The following is a 22,673-nucleotide window of genomic DNA, read 5'->3' on the forward strand; positions in this document are numbered from 1 at the left end:
CCGCTGTCTTCACCCCTGACTTCTTAACCCTGAGTGCTGGGATTGACAATGGCTGTGGGCACTTTCTTCCTCCCAGGAGAACAAAGAGAACTCCTTTTAAGCATGATGCTCTTATCATCATTTCCGCTGGATTCCCAAAGGCACTTTACATCAAAGAAAGGTTAAGAAACCTGAACCAACAGAAGACCCTTAATCCATCTCAGGAAGGTGAGAATCAATCTTATAAAACTTTTAGAGAAAGACTTTTCCCAGTTAACCCTTTACCATATTTGATCTCCTAATCTTTTGTTTCCATCTATAAATATTCTTAACTTCCATTAGTATTTTCAGAGGCTTATTTTTCACCGGAATGTATCCAAGTCACATTAAAATATCCCTACCTCTTTATAATACAGGGTCACCTATATTGTTCACTGGCAATTATATCAGTGGCCTAACACCACCAACATACTGGGAACAAGCTGTAGGGATATCAGTTCTTAATTCCTCACTGAAGCATTCCAAAGTCTGCAAGTGAAACTCTGGCAGAAAGAAATACAGATGCAGGGCTACACAAGAAAGGAATACAAAATCACAAAATCTCAGACTTGGAAACACACTCAGAGTTCATTATTCTGGGTCATTCACTGCTGGAATTCTTATTATGGTATCCCTAATAAACTGTCATTTATTTATTATTTGATGACTTCCAAAGCAAGGAATCCACTATCACTTAAGCTATTTTACTTTCTTATTACAATCCCTGAGTTCTTAGGAGATTCATCCTTAAATCAGGCAAATTCTGACTTCTAGTTGGTCTGCTGGGGACATATGAGCAACTTGGATATTTTATGTATCTAGGTTGTTTTCCAGGAAATTTAAGGCAGTCTCTCTCTCTCTCTCTCTCTCTCTCTCTCTCTCTCTCTCTCTCTCTCTCTCTCTCTCATTATGTTTAGAAAGAACTCTATCCTGCTTATCTTTGTTGATCTTCATAGTCCCTGAGGCCCTGACACTGTGCAGCGGGACTAGTAAACACCCAGAGAGTCAATGAAAGGATGAGTGAATGAGCACATATCTTAGTTGTGCCTCTGCAGTGAGGAGAGATGGCAGGAAATGCCCAGTATCCTAAATCTCTGTGCCATCCATCAATGTCTACTGCGATAGGAGTTCCCTAGAGCAATGGTGGGGGCGTGGGTTTGGGGCTTTTGGGTGGTGATTCTCTACCTGAGGCTGAGTGAAGAGAGGGGGGCACTTCATTACTAACCATGACTTGGACACCTATTTCCCATGAGTTAGATGGAGCTGCCAGGCCTGCACTTTTACCTTTGCACTGAGATCTAAACTTAAAATAAACAAGCAAGGCACAGGTTTCTCTTTGCTTCCTTCATTTAGCCAGGGTTTTAAAAATGTGGGTGTCCAGCCCTAACCAGGTAGCTCAGTTGGTAAGAGCATCATCCTTGTATGCCAATGTTGCCGGTTTGATCCCCTGTTAGGAAACATACAAGAATTAACCAAAGAATGAATAAATAAGTAGAACAACAAATTAATATTTCTCTCTATTTCTCTTCCTCCATTTCCCTTTCTCTCTCTCTCTAAAATTAATAAATAAAATTAAAAAAATAAATTAAAATGCAGGTGTCCATTAATTCAAGTACATTTTTCAATGACAGGGGGCTTTAGAGTATAAGAATACAGGGAATAAGGTAAAGTTCAATAATGCCTTACCAATTAAATAAATTAAAATTATTTAAAACATGATATGTTTCAAAAAATATAACACTCTTAGTTTAGCTGTTGTGGTGGAGTATACAGAATAAGCTGTCAGTCTTGGGAAGGAGGATTGAGTCCCAACTATTCTCTTTATTTGCTGTAGAATTTTAATCAAGATATTAAACATTTATGTCTTAGTTTCTACAACTACACCAATCACACAGGGTTATTGTGAGAATTAATGTGTGCATTAATTAGAATAGTGTCCATAGAGTATCTATAATAATAAAAGTATAATATGCTAATTAGATGGAATAGCCAAATGATCTTCCAGATGTCATTCCAGACATCCTTCCAGATGAAGCTGCAGCAGCAGGGCAGAGACAGAGGTGGTTAGGGGCAATCAGACAGGCAGGCAGAGTGGTTAGGGGTGATGAGGCAGGTAGGCAGAGTGGTTGGGGGTGATGAGGCAGGTAGGCAGGCCAGCAGTTAGGAGTCAGTGATCCCAGATTGTGAGAGGGATGTCCAACTGCCAGTTTAGGCCCTATCTGGTAGTTGGACATCCCCCAAAGGGTCCCGGATTGCAAGAGGGTGCAGGGCGGGCTGAGGAACTCCCCAACCCCATGCAAGAATTTCATGCACTGGGTCTCTAGTATATTATAACAGAGTAATAGAGTAAGACATATTTAGTCTGATATAGTGATTTCTGTTGTGCATTGTCTATATCCATAGGAATGGCCTGACAGGTACAGGTGTGCCTGTGGGACCACACAAAAGATGCTTTGGGGGGAATCTTGCATCTCAGTGCTCTGGAACTATCTTACTTAGAGTTCAACCACATCACAGTAAGGTCATCCAGTTTAGAGGAAAGGTTGTTGGGCCGATTATCAGGAGATCTGGCTTCTAGTCTCAGCTATGCCATGAATTAGCTGGCTGACCCATGTTAACCAGTTAATCCAGGCCCCAGTGTCCTCAGCCAGCCTTCTAACCTCACAGAGACCCTATGGAAAGAAAGACTGACAACTAAGAGTTCTAATCATACAAATGCCTTCTGATAATTAAGAGGTCTAAAACCCATATTGTCTCTTTTCTCTCTTGAAGGCTCTTCAAGACCAAATAGTTCTGGAACTACCAGTTATCCTTCTAGTCTTTCTCTCCCTCTCTCTTTTTTGCTTCCATCATGTTGTTCTGAGAATGAATGATCCTCTTAGTTCTGGTTGGACATTGCTGAACTCTAAGTAAGATAGTTCCAGAGCACTGAGATGCAAGATTCCCCCAAAGCATCTTTTGTGTGGTCCCACAGGCACATCTATCTGTACCTGTCAGGCCATTCCTATGGATACAGGCAATGCATTACAGAAGTCACTATCGGACTAAATATGTATTACTCCGTTATGCCATTCAGGCCTGATTCAACTCAGGGGCCCACCAGTTTTGATCCTTGTTTTAGTCCTATACACCATTCTTTATTTCCAATGCTGTAAATAGTTAAAGCAAGATCAAACAAAGAAGAAAGACAAAAAAAAAAAAACACAAGAAAAAGTAGTGCAAGAGAAATAGCAAGAGTCTGTGTCTGAGGTCTGGAGAAGGCACAGTGTGAGCTGCATATTTCAGGCCCTTTCTTCCATCCCTCACCACTGTTGATCCCTGTGGAGGTGGTTCTAAAGCCCAGACACATCTCATTATAACAGAAAATTACAAGAAGAGAAAATACATATTGTTGATGACAGAAAAGTGTCTTTGAGACCATGCTACAGGGATGTCCACATCCTGCCCCCTTTGCCTAATCCTAATAATTGTTTGTTCCACTAGGATTCTGATCACATAGTGCCCTTGCCATGACCATATCAACAGTCCTCATTTCGTCAATGTGGAATTAAGTTGTGAGGACAGAAAACCTGACTTTTCCTAACAGCTATCAAGACTGGTGTCTTTCACCATCCCTCATATAAGATGGGTTCTAACTCCTTTATCCCTCTAAGCTTCAGATATTCCATTTTGTTCACATTCTTTTCAGAATTTGATTCTCAGAACTCAGATCTGTATCCAGCAAGGTTATGATCCACGTATACCACTTCTCTCCAAGATTTAGAAATCCACTTCTATTAATACAGCCTGCATTTATGCTCGTTGCTTTAAAGGCCCTTAGTAAAGGAGACTGCAGTAAAGATGGCAGGATATATGTGACAACTGTCCTTCTGAAACTCAGATATGCTTATGATCTTCTTTTTACATTTAATGGATCCCAGCATGGAATAAATAATAAAGAATTACCACTGCACAGTCGAGGCAAATTAAAGTGGATGCATTTGACTTCAGTGATGAACTGACACTGGCCTGGAATATCAATTGCATCTCATAAAGGTCAAGTTCAATCAAGGGTTTGCCTGGAGGTCTGGAAATAAGCTGCTCAGGTGACACCAAATTTAGGTTGAAATTTTGCAGAGTTCTAGAGGGCATATACTAGTACTTTCCCTCTAGCCCAATATGACACTCCATCAAGCTCCCTGCCATCAGCACTCACCATTCTTGCAGAGCAGGACAGCCAGGAAGTCGTGAGAGGAAGAATTGATATAAAGCAAGAGGCTGGGTGCCTGGGCTGTCACAAAGCTAAGTGCGATGTTTTCCTTAGATGGAGCTGGCTCTGCGTAAATGGCTGAGGAAGACTGGCTTAGATTCTTGGTCACTGGGTAGGGTTCTTGAAACATGTAAGTAACTGAAGTGCCAGCCTCAAAAGCAGCAGAAACCTCTGCAAAATAAAAGAGGGGAAAACACACATTAAGATATGAATTGAGTATTCAGGATATAATCATAGCTTGTTTATTGTTCCTGTGCATTAGGCACTGTGTGAGGGTTTGTACATTAATTATATAATATGCTTTCCACAATAATTCTCAAGTGGCAGAAATCATCAACCTCATTTCCAAATGAGAAACATGAGGCTTACAGAGGCTAAGAACCCTGCACAGATTGCACAGTTAAAAGAGAGAACTGGGATTTGCATTGTGAAATTCAGGTCCAGTGTAATATATATTTGCAGAATAACTAACATGTGCCGGGCTCATTTTTTAAGAAGCAAAGATAAAATGTCCCTGCCTTCAACACAGTGTAGAGAAATTTCACTGGGACCATCTTACTTTTAAAACTGAGATGCTAAGAATTCTGGTTTGCCTTTTTCTCCTGTATCAGGAGGGTTTTAAGTGGGTTCTAAATTACTGAGAGCAGGGTACAGGGGACGTAGCGGCGTTGCTCTCTGGTGTTGGGTGAAGGGTGGGAATCCATTGAAATAGAAGAGAGGGGCTTATGGAAACAGTGAGAAAGGCATAGATATCCTACTCTCGGACTCAACTTTCTAAATGTCTAGGAATTGGCATCCAATCCCCAAAAAGAGAAAAGGCTTGGGCAAATAGGCCTCATGTGATGCTCTACATAGAGTTCCGCCACCTCTATGAGGAAAGGAAGCGTCCCCACACTGATGACATTCAATCAGCAGGAACATGCCAGCCCCAGATCTTACTGTGCAACATCCTTGTCCCACTGCCAGGTTAGTGGGGCCAGCGTGGGACTGGGCTTCAGCACTGGGCGGGAAGCCTTGCTCAGTTCCATACTAGCTGTGCAGTCCCAGGGAAGCAGGAGAACACGGTGAAGACTGTCTTCTCCTTGGGCCAATGGGAAGCATGGATCCTACCTCAACACTTCTTTGTGGAGGAGTAAATGATGTGTGCAAAGCACTTAAGACAGTCGCCCATCACAGTTTGAACTCATAGGCTCCCAAAGCAGAAGACAATTTAACCAGAACCCATTCCAATTTTCTTCATTTAAAACATCTGCTTATTGACTATATGTTTATCTAAATGCTGAGATACACTCTTCTCTTAATCAAGGCCACTCTGAAATTCCCTTTCAACTTTGTCTCTGTACAGCAAAGGTTCCTTCTTAGAACAGCATAGCTTAGGTCTGGCAGCAAGCCTCTGTCATAAAAATAGTAAGCAAGAAGCTGTATTGACATAATTTCTCTTTCCAACTGACATATGCAATGTTCCTAGTTCCCCATGAAATCATCTCATTGAATTAATGGCACCTAGAACATAATCAAACCTGGCTTTTGCTTTCTAATTTGATTGCTAATTTGTTCTACTTTTGTGAAAACTCTATAACAACCTGCAACCGTGACAACAAAAAAAGAAGGCTGCATATTTATATATATTGTTAGAAGATAGGGAATACTCTTTTATTTTTGCTAAAGGTTCAGAGAAAGTGTTCACATTTACAAGCAAGTCCTTCTAATTACAAAGATGTGCAGTAGAGACTTGTGACCATGATGATGTGGGTTAATTATTAGTTTGATTCAAGCTCTTTCCTTGAGTGAACTAACTTCCTTGGGGACATTTTGCCTGCCTTTTGAGCTACTGTCTCCTAGTTAACAGATAAATGGTTTTCATTTGATGTTTGGTTTGTGTGTGTGTGTGTGTGTGTGTGTGTGCAAGTGTAAGTATAATTTAGAGCATTCTGTTATGTAGCACTGGAGGCCCGGTGCACAAACTTGTGCACCAGTGGGGTCCCTCAGCCTGGCCTGCAGGATTGAGCCAAAACCAGCTCTCAGACATCCCCTGAGGGGTCCTAGATTGCAAGAGGGCACAGGCCAGGCTGAGGGACCCCATTGGTGCAGGATTCAGGCCAGGGAGGGACCAATGAAGGGCTGCAGGGCATGTCTGGCCGTCTCACTCAGTCCCCAATCAGCTAGGCTCCAGCAGCAAGCTAACGTACTGGTCAAAGGACCTACCCCCTGGTGGTCAGTGCATGCCATAGCGAGCGGTTGAGCAACCTTAGCATATCATTAGCATATTATGCTTTGATTGGTTGTAAGGCCGACCAGCTGACCAGACACTTAGCATATTAGGCTTTTATTATATAGGATATTAAATATGGGCATACATAGTACATTTTTTCTTGATACTTAAGACATGAAATTAAATTAAAAGTATTTTTTTAAACAAGAAATGTTATACCAACTTTCTTTCCTCCCTCCTCCCCTATTCCTACTATTTTTATTGTTTATTCAATTGTCAATTTCAACACAAAGAAAATTCAGCCAACCACCTGGATTCTATTATTCTATCAGTTGATTGTATTTTATAATCTAAGAGTTTAAACTCTCTGATTGATTGGCCTTAACATACAAAACCATCGGGATAAATAGAAGAAACATCTTAACTGTGAAGACGTTCATCAGTGACCATGGTGCTACTGCAGGACCACAATGCCAATATTAACACACCTTTAGAGCAACTACAAGGTAGAAGGAACTATGCTGATTATATTCTGAGCATACAGGATACACATTAAAAAATAACACTGATGAAAGATAGCCTAGTAGATGATGTGTGAGTGACCGAAAATAATTTCCAGATTGGATGTCTCCATGGGCAGGAGTAGCCTAAAAAAATCTGAAAGAGGAGCTCACTGTTGATTAGGCCATGGCGTGTGGAATGAACTAAGAGAAGGAGCCAGGAGACAGGGTGGTGCTGCAGAAGGTGTGTGTCCCTGAGTCAAACATGAGGTCTGACTGACTTGGAAACTGGCTGTACCATTCTCCAGCATTCACAGGATCCCACTTAACCTCAGTTCACTCACATATAAACAGGGATGAATTCAGTCTTGTGGTGGTAGAAAGAGTAGAAGTAATCATGTAAAGTCATAGCACATAGTTGGAACTCAATAAATAATAGCTGGTCTTTATAACTGTGATAGAATAAATTAGAACAAGCATGAAGACCAATCCTGGGTAATGAGTTAGCTAGTGCTTACCTAAAAATCAATTAGGTTGTAATTATTTCAGGAAATCATCAAACACACTAAAAATAAATTTAAAAATTGGCACGGTATTAGAAATTTGTTCTTAAAAATTTTATAATAATGATCCTGTGGATATGTGTTTTTATGAGTCCTTATTGTTTAACAATACATATTGTAATATTTCAGATAAAGTGATAAGTTATTTGGCATTTGCTTCAAAATAATAAAGGAAGATAAGTGGGTGTGAGCATTTAGATTAAATAAAAATGGCCATGAGTTGATAATTACTGAAGATAAATAATAGGTGCTTGGCATTGTAAAATTCTTCTCTCTACCAGAGTGCACAAATGATATTTTTCTGTAGTAAAAAGTAAAAAAATAATATGTCCTCAGAAAGGTAAATATTAGACAATTATTTTCAATAGTTTTTTTTTTTTTTTTTTTTTTTTTTTTTTTTTTTTTACAATTAGTAAAGTATAAGCTAAAATATACATGTTACTTTTCACTGAAATTCTATTACTAAGGAAATAATTTATTAATGTGCACATCACAGCATTATCTATGTGAAAACACTGGGATAATCTAAAATTCCAAAATATAAGAGCAACTATTTAGTGAGACTCTGTAGGTCAGGCATCATCCCAAGTTCTTTGTGAAGTGCTCACTGCATATGCACCACAAACATTTGTGAAGAATTCCTGAATTGTCCACACTTTTTATATCTACAGGCATGAAAACCAGGAATCATAAGGTTGAGCTACACAACCATTGTCCTATCTGTAGATTGTGGATGAGCCAGAATATGAACACCAGCAGATCTGGAGGCAGAGTCCCACTATTGCTAAGGTAGCTCTGGTGATAGGATTGCTTAAATAAGCAGGAACCATTCCACCAGATGGAATATTATGCAACATTAAGACTTAAAAATTCATGCACAGGGATGTCCCTCAGCCCGGCCTGCACCCTCTCCAATCTGGGACTCCTTGGGGGATGTCTAACTGGGCAGTGCAGTTGGATGAAGAGTATGAATTACATATTTTTTTGCAGACAAGCACAGGTGCTTCTGTCCACAATGTTTTTAAATTCCAACAAGAAGTTGGATTAAATAAAGCATTGTTTGGCATAGGGGCTTGGGAAATGTGTCTTAATGAATTAACAAGAGTTTTTATAACTGTCATCATCATTTGAGACAGAGCAGGGTAACAATTAAAGAACCAGCTCTGGGCAGTGGACTTCCCCAAACCAGTTTTAAGTGCAATAGAGAAAATAAACCCTAGCTACTGGATAGAGAGGCCGTATAGCCTCAGAGGCCAATCCAGAAACACTGCCACCCAGAGGCTGAGCCACAAACTGACTCTTAGGTAAATACAAATTAAGGCAGTCTGGGACACAAATACGGCCTGCATGAAAATCAGGACTGTGGTTTACAACATGGAGGAACAGTGTATTACAGGGAAATTCAACACTCTCCTGAATACCTGACAGGACTAAGGCAAGCCAGACTGAAGAGTAAAAGAACCGAAGGACCTTCACTACTGCAAATTTTTATTTATTTATTTTTATTCTTTTTTCACCTTTTAACTAAGAAACCATTTTTTTTTTTGCTTTTTCCATCACCTGATTTTACCCTTTTAATTACTACATTTTTATTTTTTAACAGTATTATTACTGCTACCATTTTACCATTTTTTAAAGTGTCATTTTATTTTCTCTTTATTTTATTTTGGGATTAGTGTTCTACATTCTATTTTCATCGATCCTTTAGCATCATTTTTCTCTACCTCAATTTTACCCCTATGCTAAAACCCTGTTCCTCACTTTTCCCCTTTTGTTGTCCTGTTTCTCTTACCCTATTCCTGCTTTAGATTTTCCCTATTCCTTCTTTTTACCCCCTGTCAAAATTTCACCCTACTTATATATCCTATTTCCAATCCACTGCTCTAAATCCTTATACACCTCTCCCTTATCTTTCTTCAGTATCCAAATTGTTTTTCTTTTATCTTTTTATTGTTTTGTTGTTGTTTGCTTGATTGTTGAGTATATTGTGTTTTTTGTTTTTTTTCAGGATTGGTTGTGAGGTTGTTTTTCTTTTTCTTTTTATTTTTCTGCTGGTTCCCCCCACCCCACCCCCGGTTATTTTTGTGCTTCTGTTGTCCCTTGCCTCACTTGATATTATTGGTTGTTTGTAGTTTGCATTCATCTCCAGGAATCTGTTGCTGGAATTTGTTGGGATTAGTTGTGGTTCTATCAGAGTTTTCTCCTCATATAAATAGTCTCTTCCCCACTTCTACTTCATTCTCTCTTTTTGTTTTATTTTTTCCCCTCCTTTTCCCCAATTTCATTTTTGCACTCCTTTTTTTTCTTTTCTTTTTTCTCTTTTATCTTTTTCTCTTCTTTCTTCCTTATCCCCTAATTCTCTTAACTCAGGTGGTCACCTTTATTTGGGGTTATTAATATCGTGAATATATTTGTGTTCAGTGCCTGGTATGTTGTGCCTTGTTGTGTTGTATTTTGTGCCTTTAAATCAACGCAGCAGATCCAAGCAACAGAAGCCTCCTGATCACCACACCCTCTGTCTGAGGAATAGCAGCTGTACGTGAAGCCTCCCCCCACCAGCCAGAAGAGCCACCACAGCTGTGAACAGCACCTACTAGAGGAGCTGCTGCCAACTGAGGAGCAGCTACTACTACAACCGCTCGAGGAGCAACCACAGCCCGAGGAGCCACTGTCACCCAGGGAGCAGCCACTGAACGACTCAACATCTAGGTATGTCGGTGAGATCAAACATGGGTAGACAAAGAAACCCCCAAAGGAAAGAAAAGGAGGACTCGTCAGAAAAGCAGCTAAGTGATACAGAGGCATGCAACATGACAGAAAAAGAATTCAGAATAAGGGTCCTAGAGTGCATAAACCGGAAGGAGAAAAAAAATCAACAACTTATGCAAGACGCAAGAGGAAACAGATGAAAAAATCAATAACTTATGTAAGACCCAAGAAGAAATGAAGAGTGATATAGCTGCAATGAAAAACACCATTGAAAATATCAATAGTAGACTAGGAGAAGCAGAGGACCAAATTAGTGAATTTTAAGACAAGGAAGCAAAATACACCCAAACTGAACTGCAATTGGAGAAAAAAATTAAAAGACAGGAGAGAGCCTAAGGGAGCTTTGGGACAACATGAAACAAAACAACATATGAATAACGGGGGTTCCAGAACAACAGAAAGAGGAACAAGGATTAGAAAACCTATGCGAAGAGATAATATCAGAAAACTTCCCTGAGGTGGGGAAGAAAAAAGTCACACAAGCACAGAGAGTCCCAAACAAGGTGAACCCGAAAAGACCCACACCAAGACACATCATAATTACCATGGCAAATGTTCAGGACAAAGAGAGTATCTTAAAGGCTGTAAGAGAGAGACGGAAAGTTACATACAAGGGATCTCCCATTAGATTATCAAATGATTTCTCAACAGAAACACATCAGGCCAGAAAAGAATGGACGAAAATTTACAAAGTGATGCAAAACAAAGGACTGAATCCAAGAATACTCTATCCAGCAAGGCTATCATTCAAAATTGAAGGGGAAATAAGAAGCTTCACAGACAAAAAAAGGCTAAGGGAGTTTATCACCACCAAGCCAACAATACAAGAAATGCTAAAAGGACTGGTGTAAAAAGAAGAAATAAAAAGCTCAGAAAGAAAAGAGCTACACAAAGAAAGAAATGGCTGCAAACAAGTACCTTTCAATAATAACTTTAAACGTAAATGGACTAAATGCTCCAACCAAAAGACATCGAGTGGCTGAATGGATAAAAAAACATGACCCATACATTTGCTGTCTACAAGAGACCCACCTCAGAAGAAGGGACTCACATAGACTGAAAGTGAAGGGAGGAAAAATATCTTTCAGGCAAATGCAAATGAAAAGAAAGCTGGGGTAGCAATACTTATATTGGACAAAATAGACCTCAAAGTGAAGGCCATAACAAGAGTAAAGGAAGGCCACTTCATATAACTGTCATCATCATTTGACTATAAGTGGTGTTTAAAATGGTGATTAAAACACTTTATTTTGATAATTGAAATGCTGCTCCTTTTCAAAATTATTATATTTTTAAAAGTAAATGACTGTTTACATTCAACATTATTTTTTATTAGTTTCATATGTACAGCATAATGGTTAGCCAATCATGAAATTTAAAAATTTTCCCCCTAATATTCCTGTACCCAACGGGCACCATACATAGTTATTAAAATATTATTGACTGTACTAGAGGCCCTACGCATGAAATTCTTGCAAGGGTAGGCCTTCCTTCCTCTTGCTGCCAGCATCGGCTTCCCTCTGGCTTCCAGAAACTGAGACATGGGCTTCCCCCTGCTTCTGGCAGCCGGCCTTGCCCGCACCCACACCCACCTTGGCCTAGAGCTGCCCACGTCTGCCGCCATCCTCCTTCCTTCACAATTGATCACCCCACTGGCCAGTGGCCTGGGCCTCCAACTGTGGGGTGATCATGGAGCGATGATGGGGGCCCACCAACCAATCTCATAGAACCTGCCTTGACTGGCCTGGCGCCAGTGTGTGTCATAGCATGGTCATCTGTACGGTTGTTCTGCTGTTTAGCCCTTTGGTTGCCTAACTGCTCCCCTGCTGACCTGTTCGCTCCCAGCTGCCCTCCCCTGCTGGCCTGATCTCGCCCCAACCGGCCATCTTGTGGTGGCCATCTTGTGGTGGCCATGACATAGCATATGATGCCACCTAGGCTTTTATTATATAAGATTATATATGTACTAGAGGCCCAGTGCATGAAATTCATGCACAGGTGGGGGGGCCTCAGCCCTGCTTGCACCCTCTCTAATCCGGAACCCAACGGGAGATGTCCAACTGCCAGTTTAGGACCTATGGGATCGGGCCTAAACCGGGAGTTGGATATGCCTCTCACAATCCAGGACCGCTGGCTCCTCACTGCTTGCCTGCCTGCCTGCCTGATCACCCCTAACCCCTCTGCCTGCCTGATCTCCCCTAACCACCTCTGCCTGCCTGATCACCACTAACCACCTCTGCCTGCCTGAACACCTCTAACCACTTCTGCCTGCCTGCCTGATCACCCCTAACTGCCTCTGCCTCGGCCCCACACCCAGGACCCAGGATTCCTTCCTCCAACCAACCGCAGGCACCTGGGACCTGGGCCGGCTTTGCCTGGGCCTCCTGCAGCTGCAGTAGACTGTGGGTGGGTGGTTTCTCCATCTCCCGGGCCACAGCCACAGGCGCTGGTGCCTGGGACCATGGGATGGGTGGCTTCACTCGGGCCCGGCTTTGTCAGGAAGGACGTCCGGATGGTCATCCAGAAGATGTCCAGTCTAATTAGCATATTACCCTTTTATTAGTATAGATATGCTACTTTACAATCCCATAAATATTTTGTATTTCCAATCTCTACTTATCAATCTATTCATTTTTCACCCAGTCCACAACTCCCGTCCCATCTGGCAACAATCAGTCTGTTCTCTGTATCTATGGGTCTATTATCTGTTTTGTTTTTCATTTATATTATTCTTTATATTCCACATATAAGTGTAATCATATGGTATTTTTCTTTCTATGTCTGAATTATTTCCTTATATAATGCCCTCTAGATCTATTCATTCTGTCACAAAGGTAGTATTGTGTTCTTTTTTAAAAATATCTATTTTTATTGATTTGAGAGAGGAAGGGAGAAGGGAAAGGGAGAGAGAGAGATAGAAACATCAATGATGAGAGATAATAATTGATTGGCTACTTCCTGCATACCCCCCACTGCGGATCAAGCCCACAACCAGGTATGTACCCTGACCTGGAATCAAACTATGACCTCCTGGTTTATTGGTTGATGCTCAACCACTGAGCACACCAGCCAGGCAGTATTGTGTTCTTTTTAATGGTCAAGTAATATTTCATTGTATATATGTATAACAGCTTTTTTATTCACTTGTCTATTCTCTTGGGCTTCTTCCATAGCTTGGCTACTGTGTAAATAACCCTGTAATGAACATAGGAGTTCATATATTCCTTCAAGTTAGTGTTTTGGGTTCCTTTGTCTATATATCAGAAATGGAATTGCTGGATCATAAAGCATTTTCAAGTTTAATTTTTTGAGGAAACTCCATGCTGTTTTCCACAGTGGCTGCACCAATCTGCATTCCCACCAACATGAGGTTGACTTTTTCTCCACATCCTTGCCATACTTGTTGTTTGTTGATTTATTGATAATCATTCTGACAGATGTGAGGTACTATCAGTTTGTGGTTTTAATTTCCATTTTTCTGATGATTATTGACTTTGAGCATCTTTTCATATGTCCATTGATCATTTGTATGTCTTCTTTGTGGAAGTGTATATATAGGTCCTTTGCCCATTTTCTTATTGAATTTTTTGTGTTTCTGGTGTTAAGTTGTACGAGTTCTTTTTTTTTTTTTTTTTCAAGGTGTGGGCAGGGAGAGCACACAGTGGATCCTTTGGCTTGAGGCTTAATATATATTAATTGATTTCAGAGAGGAAGGGAGAAGGAGAGAAAGAACCATCAATGATATCAATGACGACAGAGAATCACTGATGGGCTTCCTTCTGTATTCCCCCTGCTGGGGATTGAGCCCACATCCAGGCATGTGCTTTGACCAGTAATTGAACCGTTATCCCCTGGTTCCTAGGTTGGTCAATGCTCAACTACTAAGCCATGCCATGCCAGTATGGATTTTTTAAATTGATTTTAAAGACAGAGGAAGAGAAAAGGGAGAGGGAAAGAGAGAAACATGGATCGGTTGCATCCTGCATGTGCCCTGACTAGGGATTGAACCCACAACCTACATGTGTGCCCTGTCTGGGAATTGAAGCGTGACCCTTTGGCTCATAGGGTGATGCTCCAACCAACTGAGCCACCCCAACCAGGCTTAGTTGTATGAGTACTTTATACCTTTTGGGTATTAACCCTTTATCAGATGTATCATGGGAAAATCTGTTCTTCTATTTGGTGGGTTATCTTTTCATTTTATTGATGGTTTCCTTTTTTGTGCAAAAACCTTTTGGTTTTATGTAGTCTCATTTGTTTATGGTTTTCTTAGTTTCCCTTGCTCAAAAGTTACATCAGAAAAAAAAATGTTACTGAGAGAAACGTCTGAGATTTTTACTGCCTATGTTTTCTTCTGATATTTTATGGTATCAAATCTTCTATTTAAGTCTTTAATCCATTTGAGTTTATTCTTGTAAATGGTGTAAGAAGGTGGTCTAATTTCTTTAGTTGTGTTTTATGTCATGTATCTGTCCAATTTTTCCAATACTATTTAATGAATAGAATGTCTTTACCCCATTATGTTCTTGCTTCCTTTGTCAAATAGTAATTGACCATAGAGGCATGGATTTATTTCTGGAGTCTCTATTCTGTTCCATTGTCCTATATGTCTGTTTTTGTGCCAGTGTCATGCTATTTTGATTATTTTGGCCTTGTGATATAGTTTGACATCAGGTAGCATGATTCCTCCAACTATGTACTTCTTTCTCAAGATTGCTATGGCTATTCAGGGTCTTTTGTGGTTCCATATATATTTTTTTGAATTATATATAATTTGTGGTTATATATATTTTGAATTATATATATTTTGTGGTATTTTGTGGTTCCATATATATTTTGTTCTAGTTCTGTGAAATACACCATTGATATTTTGTTGGGAATTGCATTGAATCTGTAGATTACTTTGGGTAGTATGAATATTTTAACAATACTAACTCTTTTTATTCATGAGCATTGTATATGCTTCCATTATCTGTATCTTCTTCAACTTATTTCTTAAATGTCTTAAAATTTTGTGAGTAGAGATCTTTTTTATTCTTGATTAAATTTATTTCTAGGTATTATTTTTTAATGCAACTATAAATGGGATAATTTTCTTTGTTTACTTTTGATAGTTCATAATTGATGTCTAAAAAATGATTCCTGGAGATTTATTTTGTATCCTGCTAATTTACTAAATTTATTTATCAGTTAATCTTCACATGAGGATATTTTTTCCATTGCTTTTCAGAGAGTGGAAGGGAGTCAGGGGGGAGAGAGAGAAACATTAATGTGAGAGAGACACACTAATCAGTTGTCTTCCACATGCTCTCTGCTAGGGTGCAGGGAGTGAACCCGAAACCCATGCCCCTGACCGGGAAATGAACCCAGGACCCATCCATGCTCAGGATGACACTATAACCACTGAGCAACACCAGCCAGGGCTCCATATTTTTAAAGTGAAATATTTAGTGTTTTCTTGTTATAGTATCCTGACATCTGCAAATAATGATAGTTTATCTTCTTTCTTTCCAATTTGCATGCTTTTTATTTCTTCTTATTGTTTTGCTGTGACTAGGACTTCTAGAACTATGCTGACTAAGAATGGGGAGAGTGACAACCCTGTCTTGTTCCCAATTTTAAGGGAAATGCTTCTGGAAATTTGCCATTGAGTATGATGTTGACTGTGTGTTTATAATATATGATTTTTATGATGTTGAGGTATGGTCCCTCTATTCCCAGTTTGCTGAGAGTTTTTATTATAAATAAAAGAAGGCAAAATTTTATAAAATTCTTTTTCTGCATCTATTCAATGATCAGGTGCTTTTTAGCTTTCATTTTGTTTACTTGGTGTATCATGTTAACTGATTTGCAGATATTGTAACAATGTTGCATTTCAGGCATAAATGCCGCTTGGTTATGCTGTATGAAATTTTTAACGAATTAGCTGGTTTTCTAATATTTTGTTGAGGATTTTAGCATCTGTTTTTAACAAGGATACTGGCCTATAGTTTTCTTTCTTTGTAGTGTCATCTGGGTTTGGAATTAGGATGATGCTTGGAAGTCTTCCCTCCTCTTGAACAGTTTGGAATAGTTTGAGAAGAATAGGTATTAGCTCTTCTTTGAATGTTTGGTAAAGTTTTCCTGTAAACCTATTTGTTCAGGACTTTTGTTTGTTATTTTTTTTTATTATTACTGCTTCAATTTCATTAATTACTAGGGGCCCAGTGCATGAATTCATGCACCTTGAAATTCATGGGCTGCGAGGCTGCAGTGGGCACAGAGGTGGGTCTTGGCCTCTCCTCTGGGCCTCCAGACCCCTTTCTGCTGGCAGCCCCACACCCGCTGGCACTGCTCCCATGCACTGATGCCACTTGTCCTGCTCGCATCCGCTGATGGTGCAGAGCTACTGGGGTCAGCGCCAGCAGTGTATGTGAGCGGTGGCTGCTGCCCCCATCACCCCTCAGGAGCAGGGGGAGGTAGAAAAGACCTCAGGGGCGACTGGGGCCAGCAGCTGCCACTCACACCCACTGACAGTGCGGAGTGATTGGGAAAGGAGCTTGGCAGTAATGTGAGTGGGGCTGGCACCGGCAGCAGGTGAGAGCAAAGAATTGTCAGTAACCACCAGAGGCTTGTCCCAATGACAGTGACCTACGCCCCACCTTGGTCTGGCGCCCCCGCTCACCTGCTCTACCATCCTGCCATGGCCAACGCCCACCATCTTCCGTGCTCTGCCACCTGCTGCTGATGCCCGCCATGATCCACACGTGCCCACTGGTGGTCAGCACATGTCATAGCAACCAGTTGTTTGGTTGTTTGGCTGTTCTGCTGTTCAGTCTATTTGCATATTAGGAATATATATATATATATATATATATATATATATATATATATATATTCAGTCTGTTCACATTTTCTGATTCTATTTGATTCAATTTTGGAAGATTGCATGTTTCTAGAAATTTATCCATCAGTCCCATTTCTTGGCATATAGCTGTTCATAATATTTTCTTACAATTCTTTATTGCTATGTTGTCAGTTGTTACTTCTCTTTCATTTCTGATTTTATTTATTTGGATCCACTGTCCTTTCATCTTGAAAAGTCTCACTAAAGGTTCATCAATCTTGTTTATCTTTTCAAAGACCCAGTTCTTGGTTTTATTGATCTTTTGTATTGTTTTTTAGACTCTTTTTTGCTTATTTCTGTTCTGATCTTTATTATTTTTTTCTTGTGCTCTCTTGGGGCTTTGTTGTTGTTTTACTAGTTTTATTAAGTATAAAGTTGAACACCTTGCTTGAGATTTTTCTTATTTCTTGATGTAGGCCTGCAATGCTATTAATTTTCCTCTAGGACTGCTTTTGCCATGTCCCATAGATTTTGAGTTGTGTTTTCATTTGTTTCCAGGTATCTTTTCATTTCTTCCTTGATTTCACTGTTAACCTATCCATTGTTTACTAACATGCTATTTAGCCTCATTCTCTTTTTGGTTTTTAGGTGTTTGTTTTTTTCTTCTGATAAATTTCTAGTTTCGAACCATTATGGTCAGAGAAGATGCTTAATATGATTTCAATCTTCTTAAATTTATTGAGATTTGTTTTTGTATCCTAACATGTGGCCTATCCTAGAAAATGTTCTATGTGCAGTTGAAAAGAATGTATATTCTTCTGTTTTGGGGTAAAATGCTCTGAATAAATAAATAAAAATAATCTAATCTAGTGTGTCATTTAAGGTCATTATTTTCTTGTTGATTTTCTGTTTGTAAGAGCTATTTATTGATGTCAGTGGAGTGTTAAAATCCCTGCTATCATTTTATTACTGTTGATATCTCTCTTTATGTCCATCAAGATTCGCTTTATATATTTAGGTGCTCCTACGTTGGGCATATATATGTTTACAAGGGGTATATCCTCTTGTTGGATTTCTCTCTTTATCATTATGTAGTTTCTTCTTTGTCTCTTACTATAGCCTTTGTTTTAAAGTCTATTTTGTGTGCTATAAGTATTGCTATCCCAGCTTTATATTTTCATTTGCATGAAATATATATTTATATATATTTAATTTTAGTCTGTGTGTGTCTTTCGTCCTGAGTTGGGTCTCTTGCAGATAATATTATATATGGCTCTTGTTTTCTTATTGATTTAGTTACTCTGTGTCTTTTGATTGGAGCATTTAAACTGATTGCATTTAAAGTGATTATTGGTAGGTACATATTTATTGCCATTTCATTCTTTATACTATATTCTTCTTCTTTTTTTCTTTTTTCTTAAAGAAGATTCTTTAACATTTCTTGTAATATTGGTTTGGTGGTAATAAACTCTTTTGGCTTTTTCTTGTCTGGGAAGCTCTTTAATTCTCCTTCCATATTAATGATAGCCTTGCTGGGTAAAGTAATCTTGGTTGTAGGTCCTTGCTTTTCATCACTTTTAGTATTTCATACCTCTCCTTACTGGCCTGTTAAAAAATATCTCTGTTGAGAAATCAGCTGACAGTCTTATGGGATCTCCCTTGTAGCTAACTAAGTGTCTTTTCGTACTACTTTTAAGATTCACCTTTTGTCTTTAAACTTGGCATTTTAATTACATTGTGTCTTGATGTAATGCCCTTTGGGTCCATCTTGTTGGAACTCTGCACTTCAAGGACTTGCGTGTCTTTTTCTTTCACCAGGTTAGGAAGTTTTCAGCCATTGTTTTTTCAAATAGTTTCTCAATCCTCTGCTCTCCCTTCTCATTCTGGCACCTCTATGATGAGGATGCTATTGCAATCCATATTCTTTGAAAGGTCATTTCAACTATCTTCAGTTTTTGTATTTTTTTTTATTTTTTTTACTCTGATGGGTATTTTATACTATCTTGTCTTCCAAGTCAAGATTTAATACTCTGATTTATCTAATCTAATATTTATTTCTTCTAGTGTATTGTTCATCTTATTGTTTACAGTAACATTGTGTACTTAGTTTCTGACTGGTTCTTTGATGGTTTCTATATTGTTTTTCACACTGTTAACTTTCTTACTAAGTTCCTTGAACATTCTCATAACCATTTTTTGAACTTTAGAGCTGGTGAATTGCTTGCCCCCATTTCATTTATCTCTTTTTTTCTGGAGAATTATCCTTTTCTTTCATTTGGGGAATGTTTCTTTTTCTCTCCATTTGACTGCCTCTTTGTGTCCATTTCTGTTAATAAGTAAATTTTCTGTATCCCAGTCTTATTATAGTGGCTTATGTAGTAGGTGTGTTTTTGGATCCAGTAGTGTAATCTTTTGAATCACCTGTGCTGGGTGCTCTAGGAATGTCCCTTGTGTGGGTTCTATGAATCCTCCAGTTGTAATTGAATCTTGATTGCTAGTAGACCATTCATGTGTGAAGTCAACCCTCATGCTGGCTGACTCTGAGGATTAACTATGACCACAGTGTACAACCTGTTGCTCAGGTGCTGACCACACAAAACAAAATTCACCTCAGCAGGATCTGGTGCCTCCTGAGATGTCCCTTTGGATGTGACTTTTGTGTAGCTAATTGGATCTTGCTCGTATGTCATCTGACACTTGCCACTAAGTGTTTTGATTTTGGGGCTTCTTGGGAGGGACAGTGCTGCAGGTCAATGTCAGATGCTCTTATGACTGGCTCTGGCCTACCTGTTTGGAACTACCAACCAATCCGCAGTTTATGGTTGCCTCTGTTGGGCCTGGGTGTGCATGGAAAGAACCAAATTGTGCACCAAGGCCAGCTTTTTCCAGGACCAGCCTACGGTCAGGTCATCAAATGGCCCAAGTCACCCCAAGATCCTCCTCCACCTGCCTCTGCCTGCTGGATGCCTGTTAGGCTGAGTCACTGAAAAGCCTCTGATGGTACTCAAGTTGCAAGAAGTTGATTGTCAGTGAGTTGCCAGATAGGATGTGTTGTTCACCAGATAAATACAGATTCAAACTCAGTACCAGTGCTGGGTCTGAGACTCCTCAGCAAACATCCAAGGGTAGCTGCCACCTGTCAAGTATCTAAAGGTGTGGCAGGGTCTCAAAGAGTCATCCGGGTGAGACCAGTAGTGTTTATCAGGTCCAAATAGACCAAGATTTGGCCACTTGAAGTAAGGACTCTGCACCGGTCATATGTGTGAAGGAAATACAGGCCCCATACTAGAGCCACAGAGCTCAGTTACTGACACTGAGTCCTCCCAGTCTTCTACACCCAGAGTCCATGTAGCTGACTCCTCCATAGGTTATGAGCTTTGAAGGCTGGAGTGAAAGGGAGTCTGGAGAGTGGGGCTATTGCATTCCCCCAGGCTGATGCCATATGTAATGGAGTGTTTCACTCAACAAAGATGGCATCTGCGGTTTCGGTGAAGGACTCAGCACAGGGAGTTGTCCATTTAGCACTGGTAGTTGTCCATTTAGCACTCTCTCCAGAGCCACAAATGCCAATCTCTTCTCACATGACTCCAGTCTGCTCTTTCCTCCTTCCACTGGAGCCCAGGGTGAGTGACTGCAAATGATATTTTGTATGTTGTCCCTTTAAAAGGGCACCTGGATCTCTAGAAGACTCCTAACTTTTTATGTGACAGAAACCCCACTGATTTTACAGCCAGGTGTTATGCCGGGGTCCGGCCCCAGCGGGTCCAGGGGTCCCCAAAGGTGTGGACGGAGTCGGCGAAGAAGGAATGACACGGAGACAGCATTCAGTTGATCAGCAGCCTAGCCACGATCTCCAGCCAAGTTCTGGTCTGGATCTCCAGCAAAGTTCTGTTTAGGATCTCCAGCCAGGTTCTGTGTCCATGGTCTCTTGCTAGGTTCTCCAGCCAGGTTCTCCAGGTTCTCCAGCCAGGTTCTGTAGCCATGTTCCCTCGCTAGCTTCTCCAGCCAGGTTCTGTCCAGGTTCTCCAGTCTGGTTCAGTCACCAGGTTCTAGTCAGGTTCTCTTGCCAATTTCTGTAGTCAGGTTCAGTCCAGGATCTTTTGCCATGTTCTCTCGCTAGGTTCTGTCTCTAGGTTCTGAGGCCAGTTTCTGTCCAGGATCTTTTGCCATGTTCTCTCCAGCGAAGTTCTTCTGTCTCTAGAGAACGTTCTGTGTAGGTTCTGTGCCAATTTCTGTCTCTCTCTCTATCTCTTGCTGTCTTGTTACATCTGTATTTATACCAGTTGATGCAATCCTATCAATCTCTATTACAATGGTTAGGGCGTTTCTTATCTTCATTCCAGGGAGTAAAGATTATGTAGCTTAAGCATGATTGTTCGTAGTTAAAGTGATTAATTACCCGCCTGGCACTTAGTTAAGAGGTTTTATTCCCTCCCTAACTTCAGGGGAAAATCCCTACCTGGGGAAACAACCTTTCTCAGAGACCTTGGTTAAAACACATAGTGCCAAGAAGGTGAGCAAACACATTAAGAACAGTGTGCCATATATGCCAGGCCCCTTGAAACAGCAAGGATGGACCGGCTCCCGGCAGTGTTCTGTAAGGGCCTTTTCCTGGCTTTGGTGCTCTTGGGAGCCTGGTGTGGAGTTGAGACCTCACACTGCTCAGGGAGCACCTTTGCAGCTGAGATACCCCTCCCAATTTTCAGCTGCAGCCTTTGATAGCAGGGCCAGCCCTTGTCATGATGCCTTTAATGTGATTTCTTCTGTAAATCCTTGATTATAAGACTTCTCTTCAGCTAACCTTTAGTTGGTTATTTAAGTTGATTATTTTATATTTTAGTTGTAATTCCAGTATGGCCCTGGAAAAAGTGAGTGTAGCTTTCATCTATTCCACCACCATCTTGGATCTCTCTCTAGATCAGTGGTTCTCAACCTGTGGGTCTAGACCCCTTTGGGGGTCAAACTACCCTTTCACAGGGGTTGCCTAAGACCATCGGAAAACACATATATAATTACATATTGTTTTTGTGATTAATCACTATGCTTTAATTATGTTCAATTTGTAACAATGAAATTGGGGGTCACCACAACATGAGGAACTGTATTAAAGGGTCGTGGCATTAGGAAGGTTGAGAACCACTGCTCTAGATATTGCGCTTGAAAAATTATTTTTTTATTATTTATTCAACAAATATTTTATCAATAAAATAAGCTTAAAGATTCTGCAAAGACAGATAGTTGACCAAATTTTTCGTCATTCTATTTAAAAAATACGTATTTACAATGAAAAATTAGATTTTACATTTTGTAGCATTACCTTGAATTCATCTAGATAATTTACATCATGACTGCCATTCTTGTCTAAGGTGTGTATCCATCACACTTAGCTTTTGTCAATGCAATTAATTAATAAAATTCTGAGGGGATGTTGTAAAGCATCAGGACTGGAGTTTTGACTCTGCTGTTCTATCTTCAGTCCCTTGATAAACTAAATATGAGTATCTGTGGAGCACTTTTAAAGACTCAAACCCCAATT

The 22,673-nt window shown here is 40.1% G+C and overlaps 1 protein-coding gene across 1 annotated transcript in view; it reads right to left on the reverse strand.

The window, feature by feature from the left end:
• Positions 1–22,673, reverse strand: part of CNTNAP5 (contactin associated protein family member 5) — an 865,111-nt gene that overhangs the window by 121,554 nt on the left and 720,884 nt on the right. Inside the window, 1 exon segment of the mRNA XM_081095918.1 lies at positions 4,214–4,438. Coding sequence (XP_080952044.1) covers positions 4,214–4,438 — 225 coding nt within the window.

Source organism: Myotis nattereri, assembly GCF_964212035.1.
Source record: "Myotis nattereri genome assembly, chromosome: 7".
Classification (NCBI taxonomy): domain Eukaryota; kingdom Metazoa; phylum Chordata; class Mammalia; order Chiroptera; family Vespertilionidae; genus Myotis; species Myotis nattereri.